Raw genomic sequence first — 10,573 nt, 5'->3', positions numbered from 1 at the left:
GACCAGGTCTATTGCTGGAAGCAGCTCCTGCTTTTCAACAGACTCACAAACACTATCCTGCTTGTGAGTGTAAGGACTAGACTCCTGGAACTATGTGAAAAACACAGGCCTACAAAACCGAAGGTCAGAAAAGTTTTTTCCAAACTTTATGGTGGTTTGATATGAATTTGGGGTGCCGATTCCAAAAATGGCATCCATTTTGCCCTATCACGTCTAATTTTGGAGATATCGTATAGCCTCATTAGTGAATGGTTCAAGCAGCTTCCTCATGAGGAAGAACCATTCACTAAAGAGAACCATTTCACCATGCTAGAACCATTTCACTAAACCATTCACTAAAGAGGCTAGAACCATTCACTAAAGAGGCTATGCCCTGTCTCCAAAACTAGATGTGATAGGGCAAAATGGACACCATTTTTGGAATCAGCACCCCAAATATACCCAGGAATTGGTGTAACGTTTAAGGAAGCAAAATATGTGTTGGCCTGTGGATAAGGATCACACCCAGTTAGCTACATCAGAGATTTTTGTTTTCAGCTTACTTTTTAACCTCCGTGCTAACCTTTTCTGCCCCTCCCTGCTTCTTTCTTCTGTTGTTCATTGATCAACTTCTTGTTTTTGTCCTGTGCCACCCCACCTCTCTTGATCAGTGGCTTGCTTTTATCCCATGCCTTTTCTCAATCCATTGGTTTGATTCCTCAGTCCCTTAGTAAACTTGTATTTTACCTGTTTTTCCCCCCCACCTGGTCTCTGTTTACACAAGAAGGAGTGGATTGTCTCCTGATATTGCTTAGTTTTAAGACATCCACCAGATTTTGGAGCTCTCTGTTAACCTGGGAGAGAGGCTTTCTGCTGTGGCCTCTTTCTGCCTAGGCATCCTAGCTGGGGGGAATTGGCAGAAAAAGTTATTTCCAATTATTTCCCAGTTATTTCCAGTTTAACCAGTAAGAAGAGTGAAGAGGACAGCCAGGGAGAAAATTGCCATTGCTAACTGCTAAAACTAAAGCATTGAAACCTATGGAAGCACAGGTCTCTCAGAATGATATCCTGCTCTTCTCATCCCATGTGCATATGTGTTTTGTCATGGTCTGGACAATGGATATCATTTTCAACCCCATTCCCCAAACCTGCAGAATGGTCCTTCTCTGGATTTTATAATCTTGCCTACTTTTTCCACACCAGTTGGCCAACCAAACTTGGTACATCTGGAGTTTCCAATGACTTTAGGGTAATGTGGGTACTCATGACAAGACCAGGGTTCAACATTTTTTTTCCTTCTTCTTCAGAGCCTGTGCTATGGCCATTAAATTGCATAGATGGAACCTCTGACTCAGAGGATAAGGTGAGTGTAGTGTATCAGGTCCAAAATAACTGCTTTTTTGGAGGTTGATCAAAGTACCTTTAAATGCCCTTTTGCTTTAAGATCAGCTAAATACATTTCCCCACACCCCATCACCCCACACATTCGTTGGAAATCTTCGCTCAACAAAGTACACCCATTTTCCCCAGCCAAAATCAACTGGCACGAGAGCATCAGAAGTGTTCATAGAAGATTTTCCACTGACTTTTTTCAGTCCCACACAGAGGTTCAGTAATGGTTATCCTGGATGTTGGAGACTGCCGCAGATGAGGAGGCAAATGCTCAAATGGAAAAGGATGCAAATGTCTCTGCCCTCTGACACTTTCTCCACATATGCCCCATCAGTAATAGTCATATGACTCATCACTCTCCATTTCATCATCTGGTCCCAGGTTGGGCATTTTTGGCAGGGCCAATGTGGTCATGTTCAGCTGATCTGAAAATGCAGAACACAAGACAAATAAATTGGTCCTTAGCAAGTAGGGACACTTGGCAAAGATCATTAGCTCCCACAAAGCAACATACATTAAGTTGCAAAAACTGGACAGTGGATGCTCTCCATGCCAACAGGTAGGAGGGCTATCCAACAATTAACATTTTTAAGCATCTGTTGCTTTTCTGAATCAAGAAATCAACTAAACACTCACAGCACAAACAGTGACACATGAATATCTAACATGAGCAGATATCTAATATTTGGTGAATTATGGAAATTGTGTTTGTAGGTTTTTTAATTACATACTAAAGAATATCATGGTCCAGTGGAAAGAGAACAGAATATTGGGCTGGAAGATCTGGGAAACTTTGGCCATGGTATTTCTAAACTCTGTGTTAGATTATGGCTTTAGGGAGGAACAAAACTCTACCCGTGGCTGCTGTTAAAAGTGGCAGCTCCTTATTGAATTCCCTCCTCTCCCTCTATAGAGTGTAGCTCAACATACCTCATGTCCTGATATCATTACTTGGGAGAGTTTTCTCATCCTTGTTCTACAAGATTGGTTGCTACTGATGAGGTTTAGGAAATGTTTAGCATGATGCAAGGGCATGAAGCAAGTTGAACTAAGGGGACAAAGCGCTGCCATTTTTGATGGCAACCCCACAGTTTTTGTAATGTGCAGCTCTATCCAAAAAATGTGTAAAGTTGCAAAAAATTTCCATATATTTGGAAAACATTGTTTGGGCATTTAAAATAGTGATATTTTACTGGGAACAAGATTAATTATTCAGTTGGTGTAAACCGTAATGAAGGAAAAATGAATTGCAAAGTCATAATGCAGTTCCTTACATAGGTTATGTGTTGTAGTTGTGCATAAGGAAAGCTCAGGAAAGGTGAAAATGGATGGGACAAGAAACTGAGGGCAATCTACTGGATGTAGGAAGAAATGTCTGGCATGGAGGGTCCAAACTAGCAGTACGGGGGGGGGGGGGAATCACTTACCTGGAGTGAGAACAATAAGACTGGCAAAAGCTGCCACTTGCCCAACTGTGTTCCTTGCGAAGCAGCGATACTTGCCCTCATCTGTCAACCGCACGGCTTGAATCTGGAGCCAGCTGGTCACCTCATATTTCTGAGGGCCTCCCCTATACTAGAATCAATGAAATAACAACAAGATGCCAGTCAGGAGGCAAGAACAACAACAACGGAAAAGCAGCTTTCTAACAAACAGATCATTGGCTGTTCCTTGAAAGTTGCCTTCATCTCCTTTGGATGGTCTGCTTACAGCATAAATCGATTGCTGCAGGCAAGTTTAGTCTAATCTGGGTCCAGTTTCAATGCGACGCTAAACCAGGATATAGCGCTATGTGAATGACCCTAAGGAAGTCGCTGACTCACAAGCTCCCCCATCCAAAGAGGACACTGCCATCTTTCTTGTTTCGAAAGCTGTATACCTTAGATGCATCTTCAAAGCCCAAGACTGTGATCCCCTGCCTAACCCTCAAGTAGGATCAATTATGCTGAATATTAGACCTGAGAAAAGCACCACAACCTTCCTTGCTAGTCTGTTTAACTCCCCAACTCATAGATAAATGCATTTTCCCTGGCATGTCCCTCTCACATTAATTCCTCCTACAGTTTGCACCTCTTTGCTCTTTCCTTAATCCCAGTGGTGAGAGAAAACCATTGGCCTCATTCTGTCATCTCTGTACATATTTGGAAACTGCTTGTCATGTTCCACCTTATTTGTTATACTTACTTTAAGGTTCTAAGGACCTACTTTTTGGTATTGGACACACATAGATCATACATACTACCAGGTGGCCCTCTTCTGAGTTTTCTATAAGCAAACTCTCTTGTTAATCTTGGCACGGAGCATGTGTATTTTATACTTGGGTATTCTGTAGGAGGACATCACTGCCTGTTGTGAAATACCATCTATGTTTTTTCCGCAGTGGAAAACAATCCAGATTCCTTGCAGATGTAACAGCCTGTGGTAGACTCTTCAAATTCATAAATTAGAGAGGACTGCAAATTAGCCTTAAAACCATCCTGTTTCTTGGTCTCTTTTGTAAACAGGATACAAGAAGCCCATCTCTGAAATGTACACGCTCAAGATTTCTCTTTCTTGGTCAACTCAAAGTACTGAACCCCCAGATCCAAAAACCTCTAATCAATGGGAATGAACACATGAAGCACAAGACTAAAAAATAAAAGCTAAAAAATGGCCTTGAAATAGCTAGTTGTTTGCTTAGTTGTCTGCAAAGCAAAATGGAAACAGATTCCAGAATTTGTAATGTTTTTGTAGCAGATGGAATAGTAGAAGACAAGAGAAGAAAAGGGAATATATGGAGTCAGGAAAAAGGTGGGCAGTTTAGGAGCTGAAATCAAGATGCTGTATACATGGAGTCATGTATCCTATTTTATCCCATTTTGATTCAACAATCAGAACAGGATTTTTGACTCTACAGGCCCATATTATCCACACTCCCACTGATGACCTTTTCAAACACTCTGTTTACATTGTTGGTAGTTACTTTTGCAACATAAGGGCTAGAAAAAATGAAAGCTGACACCCCAATCCTAGGCATGTCTACTCAGAAGTATTATGGTCAATGGGGCTTACTCCCAGGTAAGGAAGGGTTGCATAGGATTGCAGCCTGGGGTTCTCTGAACTCTTGCAATGCTATAAAATTCCACAGCATAGACTGGAGTTTACAGACAGGAAATTTTCCAGATTCTTTGGTGACAACCTGGGCTTTAACTGAAGCTGCTCTTCTGAAGCCGATTTACTGAATGTGTCCCATCTTCCAGATTGTATCCTAAAGTCCTATTCATGCATGGGTGCATCAGCACTGCATTAGGACCAGTCTCATCTGGTTGAATACCCGCCCCCCCTCAGGTCCCGCCCAAGCCAGGCCAGTACCCAAAGCAGCAGCACTACCAGTACATGCACACATCCCACCCCATCACTGCCACTGCTTGTTCTGAACTGGCTAGGCAGGGGGGATCCTGGGAGCCAAACAGTGAGGAGGAAAGAAAGCAAAAGAGGCTGCAGCAAGCATCACAAGAGGTAGCTGCAAACAGAATTGCAGCAGTGACCACCTCCTGCCAGTATTTTTAGCATCATTGCTGGTGGAGGAGGAAAAAAAACAAACAGTAAACCACACTCCCATCCTCCTCTTGTTCACTCTCCAAGATGGGGCAGTTGCTGGGTGAAATGGCTGGGATGTAGCCAACCAGTAGAGGTGGTGGGGCACACTCACCCCTCACTAGTTTGTCGCCTCCCCCAGCCTGCTTGTCAGAGAAGCCACTTCAAGTGACCCCATGGATAGGCCACTCCTGCCTACCCACTCACTGAAGATGATTCTCTAGTGCTCTCAAACTTTTCGCACTGGATCCCACTTTTTAAAATGAGAATCTGTCAGGCAGGACCCACTGGAACTGATGTCATGACCGGAAGTGATGTCATCAAGCCGGAAAATTTTTAACAAACATAGGCTGCAATCCTACTCACACTTACCCGGAGTAAGTCCCATTTACTATCATTGTAAAAAGCATATACAGAGTAGCCTGTTAAAAGTACAGATGTGTTACATTTCTCCAAATGCAGCTACATTCCATGGTAGCATCGTCTAGTAGATTGAAAATAAAATTTTGAAATAAATGGGAACCCACCTGAAATTGGCTCGTGACCCATCTAGTGGGTCCCAACCCATGGCTTGAGAAACACTGCTCTAATGTTCTCTAGTGTTTTACCCCTTAACTCAGGCAGTGGTGACACTCTCTCTCTCTCTCTCTCTCTCTCTCTCTCTCTCTCTCTCTCTCTCTCACACACACACACACACACACACACACACACACACACACACACACACACACACACACACTAGCATTCCCTATAGGAAAGGTATACTTCATGATATTTTTCCTGCTCTCAGTTTCACCCCTGCATTCACTTCCTTGAACCAGCCTCAGTGTGCATCTTGCATCTGCTGTCAAAGGGACAACTGGTGTGGGGTGCAGCAACAAAATGCAGTCCATCACAGTCAGCAGCACTTGATCTAAATGGAAGATGCCATCTCACTCATTACACTGCCTTTCCTTGTGGCTCATTTTGCCCATAACATGGAGTTATCCAAGGCCTTTAATCTGGCAGTGACATCGATTTTTGCCCCACCCAAACACTATATAATAATACAGATTTGTAGTTTCTATAAAAACTTGCCAGGACTTCCGTACACACCCTCTAAATGGAAGGGTAGAACAGTGGCTGTTCTATTCTGGGCAGCATCTCCAGCCTTTTAACCCTTCCGAAGATAGCCTGAAGAGCCTTCTGTGATGGGGTGGTCCACAGGCAGGCAATATTAAATATTGTCTTTGGGAATATGTGTGATTATACCCTGCAAAGGGCGGGGGAGAATAAATGACTGAATAACTGAACTTGTATCTTCGGCAGACACTCAGACTGGAATCACAACAGCTCGTTTTAGCCTTGGCTCCTAAAAGACTGTTTCCCTCCATGTGTGTCTTTCCATCCCCTGCGATCACTTGGTGAGACACTTTATCATGTCCTTTGCCTTCTGATTCACAACAGGCAGTGACACAGGATAGCAGCTTTTTCTGTGGTAGTGCCCACCCTGTGGAACTCCCTGCACAGTTTGCCCCCCACCCCCACCCCACCAGCATTTTTCCAGTAGTTAAAACATTTCTGTTCCGGAAAACCTTTCCTATTGCTCTCCGATTAACAGCACAAACCTATGCATGTCTTTCAGAGGTATGTCCCATTGTGTTCAGTGGGGCTTACTCCTGGGAAAGTGTGTATAGAATTGTAGCCTCAGGGTCCAATCCTAACCTCACGCTATGCATTCCTTTTTGGTTGTCGCAAATGTGACTTGGGCAAAGAGTGTGACCTGGCTGCTGCCAAAAGTGACAGCACAGCAATGGACCACAGATGCCCGCCACCTCAGGTAAAACTGTACAGGGGCCCAGAAGGAGGCCTCAATATGCCAAAAACGTCCCCACAGGACACAATGGATGCCACATTGATGCCACTGCATCTCCATGAAGGGAATTAAGGTGGATTGGGCTGTCAGTCTGTGCTTTTGCTGTGTGTTTTGCTTATGATTGTGTTTCAGTTTTGTAGTTTTTCCTTATTGAAGTGGTTCCCGAACTTTTTCAACTGGCAGCTCCCCTGACCTACTGGGTCTTTGACCATGATTCCCTTTTAGGGTTTACAATCCTATAAATCTGTGGTTCTCACACTTTTAGCACCAGGACCCACTTTTTAGAATGAGAATCTGTCAGGACCCACTGGAAGTGATATCATGACCAGAAGTGACATCATCAAGCAGGAAAATTTCTATCAATCCTAAGCTACAATTCTACCCACACTTACCCAGGAGTAAGTTCCATTTACTATCATTGTTAAAAGAATATTCATAGCAAAAGTACAGGTCTGTAACATTTCCCCAAATGCAGCCACATGCCATTAAAAACAAAATATTGAAATGAATGGGGACCCACCTGAAATTGGCTCACGACCCACCTAGTGGTCCTAACCCACAGTTTGAGAAACACTGCTGTACATTGCATAGAGTGGCAGGTTTTTCACCAGAATTCCATAGCTCCCCTGGCTGGTTTCCATGGCTCCCCAGGGAGCCATGGCTGACATTTTGGGAACCACTGCCTTTTTGTATTATGTTGAAAAATAAGCCCTTTTTTAGAGAGGAAAAACGGCACACACATTTTTAAATAAACCAATAAATCTGTGGTCAGGCAGAAGATCCAAGGTCAACAGAATAATTGCTGAAAGAAGAAAAGGCCAGGCGCCATCCTCTAAGGAGAGGTAGTAGCTAAAGGAAGGAACACTAGGCCTGCTGAATAATATGGGCTTCTAGACAAGAACCATCTTGTCCCACTCATAGACACAAATCACTGCAGTCCTGACTACACACTAGCTCTAGTGGCTCACCTGAACAGAGATATGGGGATCATCTCCAGGAAGCAGCATATCCAGTCCCTCTTTCCTCCATTCAATGGATGCCATGGGATAAGCAAAGACCTCACAACCAAAGATCGCATCTTGCCCCGTGATGTTCCAGATGTCATAGGGAGGAGAGATGATGTGGGGCTCTGAGAAAGACCAAAAAAGTTCTTTATGAGAAGGATGTAATTTCTGGCATGTTAGTATGAAAAAGCTATTACTTATATGTACTAGAATTTATAATGGATCTTCCCAATCCATTCCAGCTGAGATCTCACTAAGTGCATCTCCCAGGTAATCCATAGTGTGGTTTATCTTAGATTTCCAGGACTGTTTTCAGTCTTTCAACAGACAGGTCCTAGCAATTGTACAAAACAACTACAACAATCAAGCACATTGTTCTACACAAATGTTGCACTGTGTTCCTTACTTCCTTTCAGCAGAAAAAGCCAGACCCATTATGTTTGACCCAGACCCATTATGCGTAGTCTTCTTTTCATGCCCAAAAGCAGCTGTTAGTCAAAGATGTGTGTGCATCCTGGCACATCTGTAGACTAGAGCCCTTGGCCCCTAAACGGTGGTCCGGTGCTTTGTCACAGTCATTTAAATGAAGTGCTTCCCAGGGATGTCTCCGCTATCTCCCTGTTGCTGGGGAAACATGACATCCTTCTGGCAGCTGCTAATCAGTCTGCCTATGTGTTGGTTTGATTGTTACGCTTCCTAGATCCTCTTTTTTTCCTCTTGGTATGAAGAAGAAATTTCCAAATTCTGCAGCAACATGAGGCCAAATATTAGGAACTCAGCACCCACAGTGCCCATTCTCTGTGTGTGCATATATAAGTGCACACATGTGCATGTGTCACACCATATAGAACCTGGATAGCTTCCACTGTCCATCTTCTACATGAATTGCTCTACAATCTCCAGTCCCCAAACTCACTATTTTTCCATTGATTTCAAGCTATTTCTCCCACACTCACTATGCTTTCCATTATTACCATCGTGACTGCTACTAAACAATAGAACTGAATCCTAATAAGTCTATATCAGCTACATACAAAATGTCAAAACCTCATGCTGCCAATGGCCCCCATTGCTTTTCAATGTTCCCTGACTTTTGCCAATATGTCTGGAAGTCACTCTTTCCTATAAGTAGAAGTGTTTTTGCATCTCTCTCTCTCTCTCTCTCTCTCTCTCTCATCTTCTTAGATCTGTCTTATGAGATTGTTTGTATGGAAATCAGTGGCAAGTGAAGACGCTGTAGTTTAGTAGTAGAGCACCTGTTTTGCATACAGAATGTCCCCATTTCAATCCTGGACATCTACAGGTAATGCTAGGGAAGGCCACTATCTGGAACCCTGGAGAGACACTGCCAGCCAGTATAGAGCATGCTGAGCTGAATAGACTAGAGTGACTCAGAATAAAGCATGATATGGCTTGTGCAAACTGGCCCTCTACCTTCGAAAAATCCCAGACACCTATTCACTGTAAGCAGTGAAGTCTATATTGCCTGGAGGTGCCAACTAACAGTTATAGATGCTTTATTGTCAAATATTCAATTGTTGTGGAAACCCCCAGCTTGGTCTTCACAGCATTCCATATAAAAGAATTACACAAACCAGTTGTAAATGTTGGAAAGGGGGAATGTTCTTCATTTATCCTTCCTAGTAAAAAGTGGTACGTATGTTTATTTCACCAGATGCTGCCTTGTTCTTGGAGTGTGAGAATGGAGAAATAATTTTCCATTCATTTTCTCTTTCTCAACCAGTCACAATTGGCTATACCCTTTTTTCTTTTTTTAAAATCACCAGTTTTTCCAAAACACCAGTGACATTGGGAGCAAATCTGTGGCATTCCTTACCTGATTCACAAGGTCCTTCATGGGCCACAGTGAGATTAGCCTCTTGGTGGGCATTCTGCACCTCTTGGAACTTGCAGATTTGGGCATAGGTTTTGCCATCAGAGCCACAGAGAGCCTGGTTGGCTACACAAGTACACTGGGGCTCAGGCACCTCACCATGGCGTAGATCCCCAGCATCAAGTAGACACTCCAAGTGATCGCCACACTTGCCATAGAAGTGGTTGGTATTGTCCAAGTCACAGATCTGTCCTTCCAGATTGGCACACTCCCAGCAGCAGTCACAGGCATCCAGCACTACACCAGCAAGACAGCCACGTGGTGTGGGACATTCATCCAATTTACATTCCACACAGCTTTCTCCTTCCTCCAGAAGCCTCTGCCAGCCACGTTGCAAATAATCTGGAGCTACAGGCAGGGCCCAGCTGAGGACATCCCAGCACAAAAACAGCAAGAGAAAAGTGACCTGTAGGGAGGATAAGTTGGCACGTTGAGACATTCTTCTCATAAGCTTGCTGGAACTAGTATCCATTTATTGCCTTTTCTTATAACCATTCCTTGAACTCTGCAGCCCACAAAAGCAACCACTACTGCCTCTTATGGCCACAAAGCCATCAGTACCTGCAAAAAAGAGAAAGAAATGGGATTCAGAAAAAGGAGGTTAATGTTATGTGTGCAGGATCAACCCATGGCCTTCTGGTGCCTGAAGTAGCATACCAAATACTGCCACTCTTATCTGGCGATGTGGCAGCCTCTGCTCTTGTTACTTCCTGGATTGGAAAAGGAGGAAGGAAACGGAGCAGAAGAGAAATTGTGGAGGAAACGGATGGATTGGGAGAAATGGAGATGCTCCCTAGTCTTTGCTCTTCTCCATATCTCTCTGTCTTTTTCAGTCTTGGTCTATTTTAGCAGGGTCTCCAGGAATGTCTGGTA

At 43.7% G+C, this 10,573-nt stretch overlaps 1 protein-coding gene across 1 annotated transcript; it reads right to left on the bottom strand.

Moving 5' to 3' along the window:
* Nucleotides 1-1,701: 1,701 nt before the first annotated feature.
* KAZALD1 (Kazal type serine peptidase inhibitor domain 1) lies at nt 1,702-10,139 on the bottom strand. Its single transcript, XM_066622403.1, has 4 exons — nt 9,644-10,139; nt 7,771-7,931; nt 2,799-2,946; nt 1,702-1,796 (listed from the first exon to the last, which is right to left on the bottom strand). Exons 1-4 carry the CDS (start codon nt 10,137-10,139, stop codon nt 1,702-1,704), a joined length of 900 nt encoding a protein of 299 aa, XP_066478500.1.
* Between the last annotated feature and the right edge of the window lie 434 nt (nt 10,140-10,573).

The sequence above is a fragment of the Tiliqua scincoides genome, chromosome 3 (genome assembly GCF_035046505.1).
Source record: "Tiliqua scincoides isolate rTilSci1 chromosome 3, rTilSci1.hap2, whole genome shotgun sequence".
NCBI classification, from domain to species: Eukaryota; Metazoa; Chordata; class Lepidosauria; order Squamata; family Scincidae; genus Tiliqua; species Tiliqua scincoides.
The sequence above is the reverse complement of the archived record's forward strand: the minus strand, read 5'-3'. Positions and strand labels throughout refer to the sequence as shown.